The following is a 23,323-nucleotide window of genomic DNA, read 5'->3' on the forward strand; positions in this document are numbered from 1 at the left end:
TTTCCTGTCGCCTCATCATCACTCCACTTGACTTTCCATTTCGCTTTAGCTAAAATTTTCATTCATAAATGCGGGGATTCACTTGGAAAGTTTTTCGTTTGCTTCGCAAGTTCTCTTTTTTCGAGTCTTGCTTAAGAATTTCTTGGTTTATCCGATTCTTTGCTATAACATACATACATATTATTATTTTTACTGTTAATTATGTTTTTTTAACATCACTACTAATAATCAAAAAATGGACATTTATAAACTTTTATATAATGTATATTAAAAATGTTTTTTTTGTGTTTTTGGCGTTTAAATGCCACAATTTTCTTTGTTTTCTCTTGTTTTTTTATATTTTTGGTTTTACTTATGGTGTTTTGGGGAATTTGTTTTTACAATTGGCCATGAAGTTGTCTTAGCGCCATTGTTTCTAAATTCTTACAAAAGTTTTGTCGACTCAGTGAGTGAATTGTGGCTGAGAATAAAAAAAAAAGAGGTTAAGTGATTAAATTAAGTCGAGAACAGATTTCATGAAATTAAATTATACCAGTAAATCAAATAAATTCATCACAGTTTGTTGTTGTTCGGCTGTTACTGTTGTTGTTGGTTGGTGGAAAAGTCAGATCAAATTTATTGAGAAAGTCCTTCGTTTCCGGGTCTCGTTACCGTTACCGTTTCGTTTCCGCTTCCGCTTCCTATGGCCGCGTTCTTCATGGCATTGCATTTTGTGTCCCTGTTTTGTGTTTCTGTGTATTCGTGTGGGTGTTTCCCGGGGACTGTGACTTTCACGGGCATTTCCCTCACTCGCAGTCGCAAAAAAATACACGAAAGTAAACAACCTTTTTAGATTAATTTCCATCTTATTTGTAATGTGAATTTTTTAATCGATTTCGTTTTGGTTTCTGTTGCCGAAGCGGATAAAGGTTAAACTACTAAGAAATTAATATTAACTTGCATTTTTGATTCAGTAACAAGATATTGCAGCGTGTTAGAGACGAAACTAAACTAAACTAAATTAATACGTAACTCAAACAAAAACGTGTGCCGTGGTTTTCGGGTAAGCTGTAACACTATGACTTAGTTCTTAAGTTCTTAAGTCCTCCACGCGTTAACAAAGTAAAATGGGAAAGCGGGGGAAAATCAACAAGCGACTTGCAAATCGTTTTCGCTTGGCAATCGTTAACCGCGCAGATTGGTCCGATCGGTTCGTTCGTTTCGTTTATCATTTCGTTTCGCTTTGGTTCTCAAACAAAAAAATCATACTCATATCTGCGTTAATGTATATGTATATTATATGTAGTACGCATATATGTTTAATACGTAATTAGAAACTAACTCTTCACTTGATTTCTATTTGCGTTCTGGGCTCGCTATGTTTTGGTTTGGTGCATTTTCATACTCCCACATCCTATATAGCCTATATAGACATCGGGACTCGGACATCGGCTTACTCCAGGCGTGCCTTGTAGGTGGTCTTCCAGATCTCGGCGAGTGTCACAGCGCTGTGGAACCGATGGAAGATGCACAGGGGCAGTGTGATGCGCTGGATGATCGACCAGGGCACGAAGCCGTAGAACTCCAGCTGAACCTGTGGGTATAGGTAAGGTATGGTTAGAGGGGTCAATGAGACGAGGGCTTCCAGGGCTAAACATCAACGACATGCAAGGGGACATCACAGCAAGACAAACAGCTGTTTATAACCAGAAAAACACGGTCAGTGAAAAATAAACTTCTCAAGTGATTACAGTTTACAGTACAATTTAAATTGTTATATATATATACACTAGGGTGTTCCAAAAATATAATCGTTACAAAATCGTATACATCGACCATGTCGATGTTGGTGTGCAACAAACGTACTCGAAAACTTAAAAATCACTCATACGACACGTAGCCAGTTGCAATATAGTCATTTCTAACCGTGCCAACTTATGATTTCGTTTGAAACCTTGTAAGCAAGGGACATTGAAATTGAAATGGTTGGTTGAAACCTACGCCAAGTAGAATAAAATATATTTTTGATTAAAAGCAACAGTACGTATGTGTGATATTATTTAAAGCCAATGCGCAGACCCAAAAACCCTTTTTTAAAATAAAGATATTTAGGTATGCCCCAAATGCCTCAAAAAGCCCCGTATATGCGGGTGGGAGTAAGACCTTGGACCTTATATACGCATTTAAAAGTGTTGTCCGCTTTCAAAGCGACAAAAAGTATGCTATAATATTTTAAATAAAATATTTTAAAATAGTTTAGGGACTAACATGTTTTAAGGATTTTTATTTGTTTCAGTACCCAAACACAACAGCAAAAATATATCTTAACTTGGAGCCCCAACCCAAAGGCATGCAGAAAAACACACAAAAACAAGAACAAGACCATTTGAGGAATAACGAGTAGAGAACGAGAACGTTAATCGTCTTACTTAACTCAGTCTCGCGTACGTACATATCTACTTACAGGATTGGCGAATACTTTTTGAGCTTCGAATGTGTAGATGGCGAACATGGCCACGTTGCAGATGAGGAGGAAGGTGACGATCTGGCGGCCCGGCTTGCTGCGATCGTGCTCCGGCAGGTGGACGCGACGGCGGGACACGTCCGCGATGAAGAGCAGCTGCAGGATCACCTGGAAGACGGCCACGCCCCCGGTGGTCGTCACCAGCAGGCTGGGCTCGCTCTCCAGGACCTTCAGGCTGCCGGCGATGATGCTGAACACGGAGTAGGTGAACAGGCCGAAGGCCGAGATGCGCAGCAGTATGTCGTTCAGGTTCGACTGCTCCTCGCAGCGGAACTTCAGGTTCTTGACCCTTTTGAGAAAACGGGAAAACATGAGTATGGGTTAGATCGGATTATTGAGTATTATGGGGACTGCTCAGGGAAATGGCACAGCAAAGATATTGAGGAATCATAATATAATAGGCTCTATTTTCCCTGTGCAGTCGGCTCCCAGGGCCATCATGCTCCGTCCAAACCTTATGAATCCAACTATTATGGCCAGGATGGCGAAGGCCATCAGAATGCAGTGGCTGGCGTCGGCGAGGTAAATGGCCAACAGCGAGAACTGCTGATGGCGCACCAAGACGAAGAAGAGTATCAGGCAGATGAGGGCCCCGACCAGCAGCAGGAGCCCGAAGAACAGGCCCTTCGACGAGCCTACGCAGTCAACGCGTCCGGATCGCGCCTGCTGCGCCATGGCCACCGCCCTCCGCGAGAGCATCACCTCCAGCCGGTGCTCCAGGTCCTCGTCGTTCATGCGCCCTGGGTAGCGGCCGATGTGCTTCCACATGACATACAACACCACCGCCCCGATCAGCGAGTACTCGATAATGAACGGATACAGGTAGGGCGCCGAGTCGTAGACAATGGTGCCCATGATGTCGATGCGTCCGCAGGCGGTGGAGTTGAGTGTGCCGATATTGGAGGACAGCGCCGCCGGGTATATGTTGTCCAGGCTCTCCAGGTTCTCGAAGCTGACCAGCCCGGTGGCCTCCTCGTGACCTAGGTCGGTGTACGTCTGGAAGCTGTTCTCCATGGGGCCCTGGCCGAACAGGTTGTTCATTATGCTGGCCGAGCCTTCGGTGCTGCTGGCTGGGCTCAGGGTGCTGGCCAGGAAGGAGTCCACAAAGGAGCCGGGACCGGAAACGGGAGTGGGCGTGGCAGCGGAACCGAACCCATCGACTGGCGCCAGGCTCGGCGGAGCGGCGCTGGAGAGAACGCGCTGCAAGCCGCCAAAGGGCGAGTCGCTGCCGCTGGTCTCGAGATTCAGGGCGGCAGTGGTGCTAAATGGGTTGAAGGTGGTACTCGGTGAAATGGTGGTGCTACTGGTGGTCGGCGGGATGGTGGTGCTACTGGTGGTCGGTGAGATGGTGGTGCTGCTGGTGGAGCTACTGCTGCCCGCCGCCGTGGTGGCCGCGGTGGTGGCGCTGGTGATAAACTTCTTCAACTTGCGGGCCATAGTAGTGCTGTGCCATTGGTAATTCGGAGTGGTGAACGGGGCCCTCGTGGTCGTGGTGGTGGTGCTGGCGACCACCTGGTCACCACCCATGCCCAGGCTCTTCGAAATACCGTTGACGGTATTGCGAACCAGCTTGGACAGCACGTTGTCGCCCTTGTATCCATCCTTAGGCAGGAGGTCCTCGCCGTCGAGGACCTCGAACTCGCTGTTGGGTCCCGCGTGGGTCCTCAGCACGGTTCCGGCGTGGCGCAGGGCGTGCTGCCTTATCGAGTGGGCTATGGAGGAGGCTCCCGCCTCCGGCTCGTGCTTCTGGTGATAGATCGTGATCTCAAGCAGGGACTCCTTCACCAGGGTGCGTATCCACACGCAGATGTTGGTGGCCACCACGTGCATCAGGCCAAAGCGGGCGATCACCTTGAAGCGGTGGATGTTCAGCTGGAGATGCGGAATCCCAAATCCGGTGGAGAGTTACGGAAACACAGAGAGAGAGAGAGAGAATGGGGTGCGCCGGGCGCTTGAGTACGGCGGAGAGTTTCACGGCGGTCAAGTCGATTACATTGATTACTTATAGAGATTAGATTGCGGGCAAAACTCAGTTCCTATTCGGGAACTGCAAGCCACTGGCCCTGCAGAGGGGTTTTTCAAAAGATCCCATATTATGAGGTGCGCTTAAGACTCTGTTTTAGCTTTGTATTTCCAATTATTTGCGTTACTGCATTTCAAGCCCAAGATCAACGTTCCTAGTGAATACTTCAAAAATCGGACTTGTTATAATTTAAAGAAAATAAGATCTTGAAAGACCCCTCTACAGTGGCAGTGGGGCGAAACAAAAACCAAACGCCCGCGGATGAGAACCCTTAAATATATAGTAACTTGTTTAGACTTGTGGTTATCATATCATATCGTAACATATATACATATAATAGACATAGGTGGTAGAGGTATGCAGTTGGGTGATCAAAATGAGCATTTGGTTGGAGGCAGATGTACAGGTACAGGTAGAGTTAGAGGTAGTGAGTACAGTAGAATAGAGTAGAAAATGAGTTGCATATCGTACCTGAAATGGCGGCCTAGTCTGCGATCGCGCGAATGGGGCGGAGTTGTGGGATTATGTACACAAAAATGGTTCATTAAATAACTACGTAGCAAAATTTCGGAATTTGTTTTAAAGAATGAATATGCATTGGTTGATTGATGGATAGTTTGGATGAATGGATGTTTGAATGAGCTGTGGCTGGCTGATGGTGGGTGGTTTCGGTGGTCAAAATGCGTGTGGTGCTGAGGATTTGAACTCTGTGTCAGTGGGTCTGTGAGTTCACAGAAAAAGAACAAAATAAAGGATCAACACTAAACGCAAGGGGTCAATTTGACTTCATTATCGATCATATCATGTTTCAGAATAAGATCAGATTGACACCCCTAGCACATAATTTTAAGTAGTCTGTTGTCTGTGGCTTTTCCAATGATCGTTTGAGAGATTGAGAGAAGCAAGCGAGTGATATGGCAGATGATGTGATTAGCGATGGATGCAATTGCGAATGCAGATAAAGATGCCGGTGGATGAAAACTGAACTCAAAACTGCCAATTAGCACGCCAATGTAACACTCGTGGTGAGATTTGGATTGAGATCGATGAAGGTGAAAATAAACCGAAACCGAATCCGAAACCAAAAACGAAACCGGAACCGCGACCTGACTTTAAATGCCGCGACCTAACTTTGAGATCTACGGAAACTTGGGAAACTAACCTCGCTGGGGTTCTTGAGGAGGAGCTGGGTTGGTTTCGTGTACTTATGATGGTTTTACATTTAACATACGAGTATAGAATAGCCGTAGATAATAGCAGTAGGTAGTAGTAGTAGTAGGTAGTAGTCATACGCTTACAGTGTTCTTTAGTTTTAGTTTTAGTTCATAGTTAGACACTGATTGTTGACCTTTCGACTTACCCGGGCATTCATGAATATAAAATACATCTGCATGAAGGTGAAAATCATCTGGAGCAGTGGATTTACGCCGATCAGGATATGATGGCACGGCGAATCGAAGGGAATTTCGAAGAACGATCCAAACTCTAGGCCAATATAAATCATGGCGCCAAGTCCAAAAGCTGTGCATGAAAGGGGTCGAATGGCATCAGTTCTGGTAGATATATACTGTGAAGTTGGGGCTCTTAACTTACCAATGGCTCCCACGCGCAGGAAAAAGCTGCCGTGTGTCAGATCACTGTGGGTCGTTTTGCGCTTGCGCACATTCTTCGGGGTGACGGCCACCTCGGCGTCCACGGGTGCTTCCTATATTTGAATGGACGGAGAGATCGGGCGGTCAAGAGATAATACATGTAGGGAAAATCTCACAGCCCTCGGAAGAAACTAATTGATGCGACCTTAGCACTTGGCCCCTAATTAGCAAAGCTTGACAGGGTGAATTGCTTAATTGGCAAGTAGGTCATGGAAAATGCCAGGTGAGGGTTTGATGCCAATACAGATATTGACATTAAGACCTGGTTTATGATAAGGGAGTACATGTACATGTACATAGCGAACAGGGACCTTAGAAATAGTTTAAGTAACGTTCATAGCAAACCAGAAACTTGGCCATCGTATGCTTATATTATAGGGGAAACAGAACATATTCCGAATTAGTTCAATATATCTTCACGAGATCGTTTTCGAGGGAAACTTTTCAGGGAATTTTGATAGAAGGAATACTGTTTTTTGTAAATCAGTGTCAGTCAATTATATAGAACCCACCTGATATGCGGCGCCCTTGGCTGCCTTGCCAGAGTCCTTTGAGCCCTTCGCTTCCTTCGAATCGGCCGGATCGGCATTTTTGGCTTTCTTCGACTTCTTCTCCTTGGGTTGGGGTTTCGGTTTGCTGCCACCATTGCCGCCATTGCAGCAAGAGCTCTCTGTAGAAATCGGAAGGAATGAAGTCGGATAATGTCTTTGGAAAGTGGAATGTCTTTTGTCTTTCAGCCTCCATGAATCAAAAAGTATGGTAAGCGGAGCAGAAATTTTAAAAGCTAAGTACCACTCACCCTGCAGCAGGAAACAGAAGACGTAGAGGAGGAAGAGTATGCTGACGCCGTAGAGATAGGTGAAGAACGTCTCGTAGTACAGAACCGGCAGTCGGTGGGTGGTTACATCGCTGATTACGTAGGCGATGCAGACGACGATCAGGAGGATCGCGTACACCAGACTGGTCACGATGAAAAGCGATGTCCTGCGAATGGGAGGGCCCAAAGGTCAGCCTCTGAGTGCTCAGGTATCTTTTAACTCAATTATGTACAGAAGAGTAAACTCTGGGTGCGCGTATTTACGGGTGGCGTGGGTGTGTGTGTTATTTCGTGCGGGAACTGTGTCAAGATCTGGCCAAAAGTCTGGCCCTAACTCCCCCGCGTTGACCCACTGTCCCGCTTCCAGAGTGGGCTAATTTTCCGCTTTTCCACTGTTAGTTCTAATTCTGTCTTTCTAGTTTCTGGTGTGTGTGTGCTTGTGTTCTTGCCCAGAGACAAGAGCTTATTGTGTGTTTGGGTGTGCGAACCACATCACATGCAACTAAACCCAAGTGCATTTACACTTGACAACTCAAGAACATAACCGCCCTGCATTAACCCCTATTTGATGTTTGATTAGCCACGAACGTGCACAGGGGACTCTGATACAAATTTAGTGTTCAAAAAATGAGCAACGTCTAGCTCACTAAAATAGATTTAACATTAGAAGTTTTATGCATAAATACATATTTAAGTTTTCAATAGTTTGCGGACCCTATTTTATAAACTCTTTATTTATTATTATTATTATTATTATTTAAGTGTTCGATATCTCTTTTATAAATGTCGTGGAAAAAGTAGCTTTGGTTGGTCGAACTTTTATTGCATCCTTTTAGGGGCTCCAATTGGGTATTTAAACTTACAGTGTTAATGTATTTATAAATTCTGTTAAGCTTTCCTATTAACCGAACATTTTCTAAGCATGCATCCCACTGTGGCTCATACAGTATTTTCAGTATTTCGTGACCTAGTTAGTTGCTGCTTTTAATGCACACCTCTTTTTCCACCCCATTTAAGCATCCATTTGCATGTGTATGAGCCCTGAGCTGGATCAAATCCTACGTTTGCATTGTATAATGCGAGTATTTAGAAAGAATTCCCTTAATTATGCATGACATCAAAGCTGATTTTGCCTGCATTTACAATAAACCTTTAGAGGAATATGATTGTTTTTTAATGAATTCATGTTTCAAATTCAAATATCGTTTGGAACCCCAAAATAAGTAATCCTTAGCAGTGTGTTCACATTTAAGATGTGGGGAGCATGAAACAGGGGAATTTAGCGGACGGAGTATTTTGGACTTTGGGTAGGGGTAGGTCATGGTTTTCACATGTCACATTACCATAGTTCGATGGGTCCCGTTATCGGATTGGTTTCATATGTGCCCTGTACCGTAATTTTCGCTGGCATAAAACTGAACTTATTTGGATTTGGCTTGAACGTGTAGCAAACCCTATAAGATTTGGTGTAAATTAAGTGTTGATATCCAATTCGTTAGACTATAAGTAATCTTTAATGGATGGTTTTACAAAGCCTTGGACGGTTGGGGGCGGGGCTGGTGGTAAAATGCAAGCGCGCAGAACCAAAACGTAAATCTTTTGGGGGTCCTTGATAAGAGAGGGAGACGGCGCTTTACAGATGAAATTGCACTTCCAATCCAATATACTTCTTGCTTATGTACAAAGTGTGCGGGTGCGAGCGTTTCTATCTGTGTACTGTGTGTGTGCTCATGTGCTTTGGGTGAATCTGTTATACACAGGGATTCGCTAATTACTAATTGGAGAACGGCCTTGATATTAACGCTCAATGCCTAGCAAGACATTTAAAGTTGGGATGTTAATACGTTAAGGAAAGGTGAAGATTTGTGCTAATGTTTCAACAAATGACAGAACTATTTACTAATATGTTTTCGCGCTACCCATTTAATCATTAACTTGTTTTGGATTTAAGTTTATATTAAAGTAAATACTTTAAAAATTACTCCCTTTACAGTATTTCGAGAAACTTTGAAAATGTTTTAAGGGCAAAAATAACTTTAGGATATAAAATATTTCTAATGTTTAAATACACTGGAGATGTTTACTCAGGACTAGAGTTATTAGATTCCAAAAAGTCCTCCTTTGTTTCAGGATTTACATCCAGGTTATCAGTTCATCCCTTATCAATACATGTTCTTAGGTTGGAGATTGTCTCTTGGGACTCGTAGTCCCCCCAAAATGCGATAGAAGTATCCCCGAACCTTCCCCCAATTTGCGAACCTCTGCAGCGGCTGCGGCATGACATTCTTGAGCTCCATCTCCTTGTTGGCGGCGTTGTTCTTTTCGGCGCTGTCGGTGCTGCCGGCGGTATGCGAGCGGGACACCGGCAGCGTGGCCATGTTGTCCCCGCCTTCGACGTCGACGGTAGCGACCTTCACTTCACCGCCGCCCATTGTATCTGCTTCCGTTTCGGTCTCCGTTGTAATGGCTTTTTCGACGACCTCCTTTCCGATTACTCTATTGATGGGCGATAGGATCTTTTGGTCCTTCGCGGCGGATCTTTTTTTCTCTTTCCTTAATTTCACTTCACAGTTCTGAATTATGTATCTTGACAACTCTAAATGAAGCAATTTGCAGGGTTTATTTTCTATTTTGGAATGCAACAGAACAACTATTGTTTGACTTGGAGAGCATCCCTATATACAGTATCTGACTCTCTCCCTCTCTCTCTGTCTCTCTCTCTTTCTGTTGGGAGCCTTGTGGAACGCATTTGAAATGCATTTGACAAATGGGCAAATGAGGCGTGGTTATAATTTTTGAAACGGACTGCATCCCGGATGGGAGCGACCCAGTGACCTCTCTCTCCGGCGGATTTGGAGGGTTGAAAGCCCTATCTGGCATTCCGCATTTCGGAGGGGAAAGTGTATCCCGTGGAGCCCACAGACTCTGGGTGTGCTGGTGTGTATGCATTGGACGCGGGCCTATGTGGAATGTACTATCCCTCTACATTGGGAGTCCTCAGGTTCTTAAGAGGCTATCGAGCTGTTTCTTTCCCCAATATCTCCCCATCTCTCTCAGTCTCCCATTGCTGTGTGTATAATAAGCTGCTTAACTTGTGTGTATTGCCCGGTGCCATTAAAGTTATTTTTTTGCAGGCCTGGCCAAATCTATTAACTGTAGTTAGCGGAAAATCACTAGCATTATGAAATAAACGCCACTGCAAATTGCTTCATTGAACCCAAATTATTTCTTGGTTAAAAACTGGAGTGCCTTCGTTGATTTCACAGATAGTTTCACGGTTTCGAATTTATCTTTTCAGAACACTAAGAGAATCACTTTTCGAGTTAAAACTTAAAAAAAATGCTATGGCAGTCACAGTTACAGTTTGAAGTTTTGAAATTTTGTTGAAAACTTCCAACTGATTGGAGGACTTTTGCTTTTGGAGGACTTTGGAGGCTACCTGGCGAACGATTCGCTCGACACGTCCAAGACCCTTTACTATCCAACTACAACTGAAACGGGCCCTGGCAGGATAAATCCAGCATCCTTTTCAGCCAGCAGCCGCCCTCAATCTGCGCCGAATCTCTCACGCTCTCTCTTTCTTCTCGCCTATTCCCGTCTCTTTCGCCTGTAGTCCCTCATCTCTCTCACACTAACTCGCAGGATGCTCTCGGTATGCAGGGGGAAAATTTGCTTGGGTATGCCAGAAAGTAGGACACATTTCGGTGCGCGATTTGATGTGCGATTTTTGCTCTTGTTGCTCTCAGCTCTGCTGGGTTATATTCAAATTGTGGGTCTTGTCGGGGTACTGGCTCTGAAGAGGCCTGTCATTCATGTAGCATCCACAGGCTCTGCTTCCGCCGCGCTTGAAATGTTAACTAACGTTATAGTTATTCTTAATTGCGCTGCAAAATAGCTAAACAGTTCTTTGTTCCAATTAAACTTTAATGTTGATCTCCTGACTCAATAATATTCTTGTTTTTTTTATACATAGCCACCTATACATTATTTTTTTAATTTTGCCATGTTTCCCGCAAAATTCCGGACTCCAGAGCTGTCCAAAAACGTATCTTTTAATTGAGTTTTCCATCAGGCAACGGAGATTCTTTGTGAGCCGCACATTCGATGTAAATGGGTCACTTACGGAGAACCCAGGAGTTAAAAGGGGGGATGCCACATGTCAATCAGCGGGTATGCCAATATGCAGAGTGCATCAGCAAAGGTGGGTGGTTTCGAGCCAAAGGAGGCGGTCATTTGGAATCAAAAATGGGGAATTGAAGAACAGAACCCAACAGAACCGCCAGTCATCAAGAAGCAACAGCACCAAACTCAATTACCCACGTTGCTGGGCCAACCTCTACTAATTTTACTACTATCATCTGATGTCTTTGTTGTTCGATTGTGTGGATGCGACGTGCTACAGCCACCCAACGTCACAACCACCCCGCAAACCTTTTTGGCACAGTGGGCTGTATCTCTTGGACACTGAATAAAATGCATACTTCACTATTGTATGTCTTGTAGTACATCTGCTTTCCGACAGATACCCCCATTCCTTACAAGTCACTAAAATCATTCTCTAATCCATGTCGTACATTCATCAGCTCTTCTCTTCAGTTCATCAGAGCCTTTTTGAGACGCAATTTCCATTAATCCCACTCGAGGGCCCATTGTGCGCTGTGGCAGAGCCTTACGGTAAAAGCCGACGCCGTCGTCATGCTGTCTGGTTCGTTCTGTTTCGGCGTTCGAAGTTCGGCTTCGTTCTCGTCCTTGTTCGTCCTGTTTTACCGTTTATCGTAACTCCAGCGCTGGCTGCCTTTTGTGCTGCCGTTCGCAAAAACATTGCGGCATTCTGTTTTGGTTGCCCATTCGCCGACAGAGTAGCCCCATCCCTTCGAATTCCCAACCGCCGAATCCCGAGCCATTGAACGTCGAGCGCAGAGTGCGACAAGGGGTTGCAGTCATCCAGAAGAGTGGCGGTATTAAAAATGTGAGCGCACAGTCAGAGAAAAGAGGAGTTCCATAACAATCTTATTCTGCAATGTTTGCCCCTCCGCGAAGATCAGTGGAGAGTATTTTTTACTGAATTAATTTCTTATTTGATTGGAAGATCGGTAGAATATCGTTTCAGAGTCTTTTCCCTTGAATAAGATAACAATTTTGGCAAGTTTTGTTAAACGTATCTATTCCATCTATTTTTCTTGCAGTGTAAACGAAATTAAAGGATTTGCGACGCAGCTCGCCAACTGCGTCGTAGTTGCATAGAAAGGCATAAAAGCTGGAAAGTTGCGGACAGACGGGCAGCAGAGGGTTAAAGGCGGAAGGTGAAAGGGCGCAAGAAAACCGGGGGTTATCGAATCGCTGGCAGCCGCACCCTGGTCACAACCAGATGAAGACGTGTGACCCAAATGCCACTCACCAACTCCTGGAGTAGAAAAATGCGATAATAAGGCCTCGGAATTCAGGCTGCCTAATGTTGAATCAAGTTAAAATTGATGAGACTCCCTAAACAGTTGTCTGACTGTAGGTCCCACAGTAAAATACACACAACGTTGCTGAAGAAAAAATTGAAATAATATTCTTTTGATTTTTACTTAAGTACCGATAATACGCTGTTATCCTTAAGTATATGAAAACACGAATAAATCCCTGACCTGTTGTTCCCTTTAATTGAAATCAATCCCCAAGTGAGTCTATTATTATTGTGGTCTGTACCACACAGCCCTCGGAAATCAAAGAAGGGTTGCACTGGCCTTGTTTCCACTCGCCTAATTATACATTTAGCCACCCCTCACAACAGATGAGGTCTTTGTGCGGAGCTTAAATTATTATTTTTAAAACAAAGTATCGGGGGTGAACAGAGATCCTTGAGCCTATCACAAAAAACCTCGTGCCTAATCGGGTGACAATGTTTTTGCCAGGGACAGCGCCACAAATAGATGATGGGCATTTTTTACAAATGGATTGAGAGCCAAATATAAAAAACTTTAGAAGTAGGAAAACTTTGGCATGCGCTAGATGCACCGCGAAAAATCTCCCCCACCAAGTTTTAGCTGGAACTGAAGCGTACATCAATAGGATTCTGTGTTATAGGTATAGAAGCTCGCCTTCAACAACAAGTGTCGCCAGTTTTGTTCTCTGTAAAGTGCGAGGATGTCGAGGACCATGTTCTCAAGTGAGCTTGACAACTCTGGCCAAATGCCAAGCATCGATAGTTTCGCCGTCTGCTCAACTCAACGCCGCTCTCCTTTGCGCCCATTGGGCCACCGCCATCCCATTGTTAACAAATTGCACAAACTCACGAATGTAAGTCATTCGTACAATGACACTTTGGGTCCCGAGACAAAGACATAGCTCCACGGGTTTCCCGTGTGCGGGTCTTGCAGGTGATGGGACTGGAGATGCGAATGATATGTTGATTTGTTGAACTATTTTAGAGTGAATTAATTTAATAAACATCGAAATACCACTGTACTATAATATCCTTTTGATCGCACTCACTTTTGTTTTGAATGTACGATCATATATTCTGCGAATATCTAATTGATATATTTTCTATCTGTGTATGTGATACAAGACGCTAACAGATCTCGTTGGCATGCATCGCTGACAGTTCATGCCGCAGCCAGCCGAGTGGAATGCTTTGTCGGTTTGTCAAGTTGCATAATTTGTTTGCAACTTCAAACCCCCCAGCACCACCCACTGGCAGCATTGTGTAAGCGATTTTGGATGACTCGCTGCCTACTTATTTGTTTTACGTCCCGACCGGAGAGGAGCAAAAGAAAAATACTCGTATAAAAAACCATGCCACACCATCGGAAATGTAAGGCAATGTGCCTGGCGTCCAGTTCATTGACATTATAATCCACTGGATGCCAACAAATAGTGCAAATAGTACAACAAATACAAGAGCCATACAGATACAAAGAAAAGGCTGAATGAAATTCGGGCTAAGATGGCTCTTTGGCTCTTGTGTGTATGCGACTCCCAAAGCGGATATGTGTACTACTTAATTTGGGATTTTGCACTCAGCGAAAAAGTCTTGGAAACCATATATCACGTTTCCTACATTTATTCTAGTTTATAAAATTACATTTCCTTTCTCTATTCCAAATAATATTAATGATTTCAAATGAATGACGAAAATCGTAATTATCGTAGATCTAAGGCTTGTGTATATTTTGTTATCCTAGGGATTTTCAGGTTACTAACCCTAATATATAGTTAGAGTAAGTCTGTTTACTACAGCTGTAGGAAGCCATGTCAAAATGCAGGAGATAGAAAAGATCAACTACGTTCCAGAGAGAACTAACTAACATTCCTAGGTTAGTAGGAAAAGGATTTGGGTTCTACTGTAATATATATGTGTAAGTATTTTAAGACTAGTTATAGGATCGGTTTTTGAAAAATGAGTTATAGCAAATCTGACCTTTGCTGTGGGCGCGTCAGAACCGCTGGATGTTTGCCGCTGTAACGGGTTCTAACTGATTAAATTGTACACGAATCACGGATTTCGGGGCTTTACGGTTCTACTGCAGATCTAATAAAAATGTCTCACAGGTTAAAAAGGAGGAAAAGAATGAGGAAATCGAGATCTCGCTGGCACTTTGTTAGCCGTTTGAAATGTGAAACGGAAGCCTAGTAACGCAGGAAAAGAATGGTGAGACACAAAACACAAAACAAATTCAGTGGAGACACATAGAGAGGTGCTGGCTTAGAAATGGCATTTGGTACTTTTGCGGTTCGGGACATTGTGGTGGGTCCATGGAACACACTTACTTGGCATTTTTCGGTCGTCGGGCGTCGATCGGAAAGTCGTCGTCGAAATCCAAATTAAAGTCTTCACCGAGATCGTGAGGCACTAGTGGGGTGCGTTGGTGTGCAGGGCTTGTGTGGTATCCATCGCCCTGCAGCTGTTGGTGGATCGATAACACATTGGGGTTAGTTCTCGGTGCCAAGTGGGTCTCGAGCTTACGACAATAAATTGGAATTTCATATTTATAATACAAAATGTACAAGGAATATACCATGCGCGGATCCACGGGGGGGATATAGGGGATAGATCCCCGCCACTCGGGTTAAAAGTATATGTACTAAGTATTTTATTCCAAACTTTTGATTTCTACTCAACATATTTTTTGCATATCCCCCCACAACCAAATTCTGGATCCGCCACTGGTATATACAAAAAGTTATTTAAAGAGATTGCCACAGAAATTTCAAAGTGTTAGCGTTCTGAAAATTATGTTATTTAATTAGCTCGGAAGTCAAGAGTTGGTAGACAAGTTGGTCTACCAATCCTATATCCATTTAATTCAATAATGGTTAGTAATTATTTATATGTGTGGATTAGTGTGGATTATTTATATTTCTTTTAGTTAAAAATCATTTCTGTGGCATTGCGCCTCTTAGAGAAAAATAATGTATTTCTTGATCCATTCACATGCGTTTCGAAAATAAGACGGTAATAAATATTTGTATCCTTTTAGATAAAATCAATTCCAATTTATTGCAAATTAAATGAATCATAATTGCTTTGGCTCTTTTCGTTATCATTTTCGATTCGAGGAACATAAAGAAAGGGCGAATCGGTTACTCGTGCAAGGATTTGGTTGGTTCAAACATTTGGATCCGTTTCGAATTCATGGCTAAGGAGAAAAATCTTTAAAAATAAATTATTTATTTGTCACACACACCAACACACACACTGCTTAATGAAGTTAAAGCTGTTATATTCATATGCAATATACAAGCTATGTACATTAACTTGTTTAATGGAAGTTCATGTGATTTTATGGATAAAATGGTATTAATGATTTTATGTTCAATGTTCGTCGTCGATGAGAAAAATATCGGTGTTGAAAATAGAAGATATATTTCCTGTTTATTTTTAAAAAATATCCAAAATGGATAACTGAATACGAATAAAAAAGCAAATTTTGTATCCAATCTATTAAAAAACAAATTAACTAGTAAAGACAATGATATATTTTTGAAAGCTGCTAAAATATGGTTGATTTAATATCACTGATAGTATTATGTTGTATAAAAGTGAGTTTATTGAGAGTTGCGTGTGTGTAATGTGTGTTTCGACTGGACGTGGTTAGATGGTGTTAGATATTGCATATGAGTTGGATAGGGGAAATCCTTGTAGCGAGTATATCGAAGGCCCCTACCTTGACCACAGTGCCGACCTGGTTGGATTCGGATGCCGATTGGCGGTTGTCGAGCAGAGTGGCCCGCTCCATGTTCTCCAGTTGAGGTGTCTCCCGTGGCTGGTCCAGTAATCTTTCTCGCATCTCATGAATGTAGGGACACCGCTGCATTCCTCTCTGCTCTCTCGCTCCCGACCCTCCTCTGCTCTCCCCTATCTATCAGATAAATATGTATTTGCTTAGATCGGCTAACTAAGTGCAGATACTATATACGGGAGTTCGAAATGCAACACTTCAAGCGCTTTACGATATAGTCCTATATAATCGAATTTATTGCTCTGCCATTCATATATATCCAGCCGTAAATGCAGGGGTGTATGTATTTTTTGTAAGCTAGTGTAAAGTTCTTAGGGAGGTAATCGCTATGGCTTGCTCAACGAGATAAATCAGTCATACGGTTTGCAGCAGCAGTTGAATGTTTAAGACTTTTAGTTGCGCAATTTGGTCGGTCTGAAATGAGAAAAGTTATTCATCTTATTATTTTTGATAATTTTTTTTATTGCGAGAGGGGACAGTTTAATCATCATCATAACCAAAAAAAGCATTTCTCTGTTTTTTGTTAAGATACGCATTGCCCTACTTATATTTAACAAAATCTATGAGTTTACATTGCAAGTTTATAAGGCCATACGACCCCAGATTTGGATTTTCAACACGCACGAAAAGCGAGACTAGCGAAAAGAAAATAAACAATTTGAAATAATATTCTACAGCATGCGATTGGCACCCACCCATTCCCCTTTTTTGGCTACACGAGTATGAAGTGATGTGAAATTTTGGTTGGTGTAACTACAAAAGTAGCAACAAGATTCCTTAACGCAAAGTAAAGTCAGTGGCGGATCCAGAGACGATTCTTGGGGGGGGAAATTGAACTTATTCTTCGATTTGGGGCTCAAACTTATTATTGCGAGAGAAATACAGTACAAATTATAAAACAAAAATTATCCATCCCAATTTTTAGGTAAACAAAGTGGTTATATTTTTTTATTGCAGAGAATATTTTTCTAGCAAACAAGTAAAATTTTCAGGTTCTGTGGTTCCAAGGGGGGGGAAATTTCCCTAATTTCCCCCCCCGTGGATCCGCCACTGGTAAAGTACATATAAATATGTTGAGCACAGCTGTTGCTATCTTCTATTACATAGTAATAATCACTTAAATGATTTAATCAATTATATTTTTTCAAATCCATAGAATGTATTTGATTTTCTAAAAACATTTTGAGCAGCACTATTTCAGAATTCTGGCAGGCAGCCAAATGAAAAGTGTGGCAAATAGTCGGAGCGAACTATGCAGCGGCTTTTGCTCGTGACTCTGAATCTTGATCTGAATCTAGATGTGGATCCATAATATTCATTTTGTATTTAGTTCTCTCGAACAGCTACCCTCATCAATCTGGCAAGATATGTTTGGCACATATCCATCAGTATCAGCATCAGCATCGTGGATTTGATCGGATTAGATGGCCGAGATGGAGAGTCATAAAAATTGTGCCAGATTTCCTTCTAGAGCTTCCACTTGTTGCTCTCGCCTTCGAAGGAGGGGATAAGTTTTATTTTAATTCCAAGTCAGCCAGCCTTTGGGGAGCATTAGGTTTTTATGGTTATGATTGAAAATATGATTGAAAATATTTGGCTGGAATTCGGAATGGATTTCAAAAACTGACATTATTAAGTAAACAAATATTCAATGAAAATCGACTTGCCTTATTAGATATAAGAGATGAACACATTTTGTTCTTCAGTTCAAACTTGTACAAAATTAAAGTAAATTCAGTACTATATCTACAAAACAATATTTATATTATTATAGGTAAGATAATTTTATGCTTTTGAATAATTTCGAGCCAAATAAGCATATGTTGATAATAAGCGTATCAAAAATTATCAAAAACTCGAAGTGCCCCCATGAAAAACTACTAGGGCTTCCTACCTTTGCCATCCAACTCTCATTTGGATGGAGATCTAGATTATCTTCATCTGGAGCATCACCATTACCTTTTCCTGCCAAAAAAAACACAGTGAGGAGAGCGTAATAAAGCAAAGGCGGTGGTCACAAAAAGCATTCTAGTCAGCACTTTGTAGTTTGTAGTTTTTTTCTGCCGGTCCGTAGTTTTTCATGCTTGTCCATGGCCATTTGCAAGCTAGAATTGTCGCATGTTCGCGTTTGGCTCGCAGCGAACATCAAGCAGCCACCAACACAGTCTCGCGAATTGAAATCTTGGCTAATACCATTAACATTTGATGGCTAACACTCGCGAAAAACTGAGAAACTGGCGCAAAAACTAACCCAGTGCTGTTAATTGCGAGCTCTCTTATTTTGGCTCTGCCCAACATTATTGCCAACAACCGAATCGAATCGCTAACTTGACCCGATTAGCAGCGAATCGATATCGGTGGGTGTTTCAATTTAAACTCGTGTTCTACACATTGTATTATTTTGTATTATACTAAAAGTATATGTATTACTGAAACTTGTAACTGAAGACGCCAAACCCAAATCACTTTCGTGCCTCTTCTTTGGGTTTCTTCTCCTGCCAATCAAGCGGTTAACAAGGTTTTCCCTTTTTAAGATCTAAGAGGTCTTGCAGCCATCGAACGGGAAATTCGAGTGAGCCCAACTGTCTGGTTTTCGTTGTAAACAAGCTGTGCCACTGGAATTGGATTGGGAGATCATTGTAGCGAGTTTATGAAAGTGTCCGATGACAGATTGCACACAAATGACAGCTTGCACCACCCTGCTCCACCCTGCACCACCCATTCGCGGCCTCACCCACCCACACAGAAGCTCGGTGGATCGGCGCCAGGGGCAAAACAAAAGGAAACTGCGGAGAGGAAAAGTTGATCTATGCAGATCTGTGGATGTTCCAGAGACGGCGCCCACATGGAGGACCGGATATGCAATTGTATACCGAAAAGAAAGAAATAAAGAATCGGAATCGAAATGGAAATGGAAAGGGAAATGGAACGAAAATGGGCATGAAAATGGCTATGGAAATGAGCATTAGAACTGTCAGCAGATGGATGCAATACGTGAGAATAGGGTGACCTTATAAACAAACCCTGTCTGCAGTCGCCAGTCAGCCATGGCACTCAGAAAAATACTTGTGCCAAGAACTACGAATGAAATATGTAAATTTTAGGCCTGGATATTCTGCCTGATCAATTTTCAATAATAAGACAAAGTATTTTAACGAAATAGAATTAAAATCGTTTAAATACAAAGCAAGTTGCTATGCACTTTTCTGAAAGCAGATAATTCATTTATTTTTTGCCTGTTCCCAGTGGGTTGGTTTCCGGCTGGGTGGATAAATGGGAGGGTGGTGCGTGGCCCTGCTCTTTCGTCACTGATTCACCCACGCCCCAGTCCGTCAGTTGTCCATCCCCCGAGGTCATCGGCTCATTAGTTAATATATATGCTGACGCACGGTACGCGACCGTATGCAGAATATGCACTCCGTTTTGCTTTTTGTTTTTTTCCTGCTCACCGTGTTTCAAGCCGTCCACTAGCCACCAAAGCCGAGCAACCCACCACCACCCATCATCGTCGAGGTGGCACCACCCACTCGCAGAACCACCCACCCACCAACTGGCCAACTAACCACCGTTAGAAATCGCGTGTCGCGGCTTCAACCCTCGTAAGTGCTTTTCCATGATGCCAAACAGTACCGCCGATTTTGAATCGATGCGAATCGATGACCGACAGTCTGGGCTGATCTTTATATTTGATCATACTATATATTCTGAAACATAGTAAATTGTGCCGACAATGACTCACATCTGAGCTCAGCACTTTCACTTGCTCACAGTGATTCACACGATCAAATCGATTTAATAAAATTAAGGATTCATGAGTTATGGCTTGAATTCCACCAACAATTACTCGATTCAATAAAAACTTTTGAATTATTTAGAAACTATAATAATGGTTATATGGTGATGTTTTTTTCTTTGGATGATAGAACTATATTTTAAACAAAATGCAACAATATAATGAGCTGCTGAATTGAATAATGCTTAGATCTTTAATAAAAATTGAGCTGGATTGGACCAACAAAATGGATTGGACTAGCAAAATGTCGAATCTGAAACTACCAATTTGAGTAACGCAAGAAATGAAGAAGAATGATTCCAAAATAGTGTGATCGCCGGGGAAATTAGCACTGCCGTGACTGTAACCCAATTCTGGGGACTGACTCTGTTTCTTCTGGCAGATCAGATCCGCCCTATTAAAGCTCGTTTTATGTTTGTGCGGTTTTTTCTCTTGTCCGCGCCTCTTGTGCAATTAAGATTTTCCATTTGGCCCAGCACTTTTATGGGTTTACTTGGACGAAGGTAGCGAAAACCGAAAAAGGAAATCCCCACGACACCGAAGCTGTTTCAATGTCTTTCTAATGGAAGACCAAGAAATGTGTCTGTAACCCGAGAAGGGCAGCAGTTTGATTGCTTTCGAGTGCGGAGAGGGGATCAAAGAGCTTAGTGTTACGGCAGAACCTGTATAGTTCTACATATACGAGTATATGTCATATATATATATATACAGGAAGTTCTGTTTTTATTAGCTCGTTAGTTAGTAAAAAAAAGTTTTTATACACCTAATGAAAAAATTAAAGGGTTTCTTGTAGACAGCATAGATATTGGAGTTTTTGGACCGCAGAGTTTTTAGGTTTTGAATTTTAATATGAGTGGAGATCTGAGGAATGGGAGACAGATTTATACCAAGTCTGAATAATGTAAGAAAGCAATGTACAAATTAAAGGCACTTATAGGCAAGTGGTTACTATACTGGGCCTGGATTGAGATGAGAACATAGTGAGGGGGTGATCTTGACTTACTTTGGGGGATATATCCTTCCGTTCAGATCATATGCGTTCCTTTTTCGGGTCGCTTCCTCTTGTTTTATTCTCCTTGCTTTTGCGCTGTCCTGGTCTTTTTGTTTTGCTTCCGTTCGAAAGGAGGGGGAGGGCGGATGTCGTGGAGTCTGTGGCACGCGCGTTTTTCTACTACGCTTCGCATTTACTTAGTAGCTTTAAGGATATTACTGTCCTGCGTTTTGGCCAAATACAATGTCTGTTGACACGGTGGGACTACACCGGAAACGGACTCGATCACACACACAGGCACTCGCACAGCTCACAAAATGGACGACGCACTCTCTCAAATGTAATTTCCTGTTTTTATTCGTTAGTTTTCCTGGCCTTTATTTTCTAGCACTGCCACACTGCACATTTACAAAAACAAAGCAAATAGTATGTATAGACTCGAAAGCAAGCGATGGCAAGAGCAACAATAACAAGAGTAATAGCAATACCCGATGCAACGATTACTAGTTAATGTAAATGTCATTAAAAAGTACTAACTCGTTTTTGTTTGGGGCTCTTGCCTTCACTGCCGAGTGTTGCTATTACCTCTTGTCTGCCTGGTGTTCTTTTGGCAACTGGCTATTTATTTGTTATTTTCGATTATTTTCGGCACCGGTAGTGTTCGTAGCAAAGGGAGACAGCAACACCGTGAGTGTCTGTTAAAAGTAAAAGAGGGAGACAAAACACGTCTTCCAGCACTCGCAGTCCGCTTTGAAATGAAATTCCGAACTTGCAACGCAAAGCAACGGCAGAATCAAAGCAACGGCACAACGAGGGCAGCGACGCCGGCAGAGGCAGAGGCAGCAGCTTTTACGATATTCGCGGTGCTCGCCGTCTGTTGCTTCCGTCCTAATACCGTTTGTTGTTGCTTTTTGCTTTGCACTCACAGTTGTTGCTTGAGTTGTGCACTGAACAAAATTCATAAGCAAATAAGACATTACTATAAATATACTTTAGAAAAGTACATTACTTTACAGCAACTGGCAAATTAGGTATTTCTATTATCACACAATTCGTTAAGTTTATAAACATTTTTTTATGTCATTAATAGCGGTTTCTCCAAGTTTCTTAATTTGAAATTTCATTTTATTTTTAAATGCTCTGGTCCATATCTATAACTACATACATATGCATGGGTAAAATTATGTCAGTGTACTTCTGCCGTTTTTTGTTTTGTGGCCAAAGCTGGGAAATAAATGAAAATGCCTATGCGACAGATTGAATAATTAAATCAAATACGAAAGAAGTGGCGATAAATCATCGTACACACTGAAAAATTTTCAAAAATAAAATGTTTATACCTATGTTATGTTACCCTAAGAATCTTTTTGAACGTACTTTAAGGCCTTCTATACACTTTGAGTTGGCTTCGAAAATCTAAGAGATTTAAAAAGTCCCATTACGAAAATCATAGTGAAATGAAATTAATTGTCAGTGAAGTTAATATTTCCATCGTCGGCTCATGTTTCCTCAAGCAATTAGAGAACTAGGAAAGCCTGCATTCTATTTCATGAACAGGGACCGTCTATCCCTTATGCTTGAAGAGAAAACTTCACCGGGTGTCCTTTTCTGTCCAGCGGCGTAATCAGATTATCGCCATCGGACTGACTCCCCGAAAAGGGGACTCTCCTGGGGTTTGCCACAACATCTATGCACCAAAAGACGCTAATGGGCCAAAAAGGTGTGACACGGGGCGAAGCAGAGCCAGCAATCGTGATATCAAAGATGCACACAAGTTTCTAGGGTGTGGGCCTGTACGTTTTGGGTGGCAAAGTGCGAAAATGGGGCGGCAGTGGGTGAGTCCTTCTTTGCCCAGGAGCAGCGCATGCGTTGAGTCCTGCCAAAGGACATTCACCTCTGGTCGGTCCTGAGTTTGCCGCCAAACAGGGTGCATTTATATGTGAGCCGCTCGCATTGTATCTGATTTCAGGCGCGCCCACAAAAAAACAAAACATGCACACCCCACAAAATAGAATAAACAATACCCCCCTGAATGGTAAGTTAATTGAATTAGGTCTTAGACTTAAAAAAGCGTTGGAGTTTGGTAACGAAACTTTCTTTTGATGATCACACAAGGGCAGTTCTTAATACTTCGGTAAAATATTTTTACTAAAAGTTAAAATTCTTTTCAGCGATCTAACACTTTTATAGAGTTCAGTCGCTACTTCAACTCCTTTATGTATTAAAAATCTCCGTATTTTGTGTGTAATCATGTACTTGAGCGCTAACCTAGTTTTCGGTCAGCTTGGTTGGCCAGGGCGTGGTTCCAATCCCG

The 23,323-nt window shown here is 42.4% G+C and overlaps 1 protein-coding gene across 15 annotated transcripts; it reads right to left on the reverse strand.

Annotated features, from left to right (window-relative positions):
- Nucleotides 1-825: 825 nt before the first annotated feature.
- Nucleotides 826-21,757, reverse strand: LOC119556163 (proton channel OtopLc). Of its 15 annotated transcripts, none has more exons than XM_037868078.1 (13): nucleotides 21,595-21,757; nucleotides 21,022-21,407; nucleotides 16,151-16,639; nucleotides 14,754-14,887; nucleotides 14,404-14,442; nucleotides 6,978-7,162; nucleotides 6,691-6,848; nucleotides 6,524-6,544; nucleotides 6,120-6,231; nucleotides 5,887-6,047; nucleotides 2,958-4,375; nucleotides 2,432-2,792; nucleotides 826-1,573 (listed from the first exon to the last, which is right to left on the reverse strand). In XM_037868078.1, the coding sequence occupies exons 3-13, from the start codon at nucleotides 16,298-16,300 to the stop codon at nucleotides 1,433-1,435; spliced, it is 2,880 nt and encodes a 959-aa protein (XP_037724006.1). In that variant the 5' UTR covers nucleotides 16,301-16,639; nucleotides 21,022-21,407; nucleotides 21,595-21,757; the 3' UTR covers nucleotides 826-1,432. The 15 variants fall into 15 exon arrangements, with proteins under 15 accessions (XP_037724006.1, XP_037723997.1, XP_037724002.1 ...); XM_037868069.1 differs by lacking the exon at nucleotides 14,404-14,442 and adding an exon at nucleotides 8,339-8,449 and having other exon boundaries at nucleotides 21,547-21,757; XM_037868074.1 differs by lacking the exon at nucleotides 14,404-14,442 and adding an exon at nucleotides 8,339-8,449 and having other exon boundaries at nucleotides 16,169-16,639; nucleotides 21,595-21,756.
- Between the last annotated feature and the right edge of the window lie 1,566 nt (nucleotides 21,758-23,323).

Source organism: Drosophila subpulchrella, chromosome X, assembly GCF_014743375.2.
Source record: "Drosophila subpulchrella strain 33 F10 #4 breed RU33 chromosome X, RU_Dsub_v1.1 Primary Assembly, whole genome shotgun sequence".
NCBI classification, from domain to species: Eukaryota; Metazoa; Arthropoda; class Insecta; order Diptera; family Drosophilidae; genus Drosophila; species Drosophila subpulchrella.

Bases quoted from the DNA above. Each gene is read 5' to 3' on its own strand.
- LOC119556163 (XM_037868070.1), bottom strand. From the start codon at position 16,300: ATGCAGCGGTGTCCCTACATTCATGAGATGCGAGAAAGATTACTGGAC. The intron at 7,163-8,338 runs GTAATGTGACAT...TCCCATTCGCAG, and splicing joins ACGGGACCCATCGAACTATG to GACATCGCTTTTCATCGTGA. The intron at 1,574-2,431 runs GTACGTACGCGA...CTATACCCACAG, and splicing joins CCAATCCTGTAAGTAGATAT to GTTCAGCTGGAGTTCTACGG.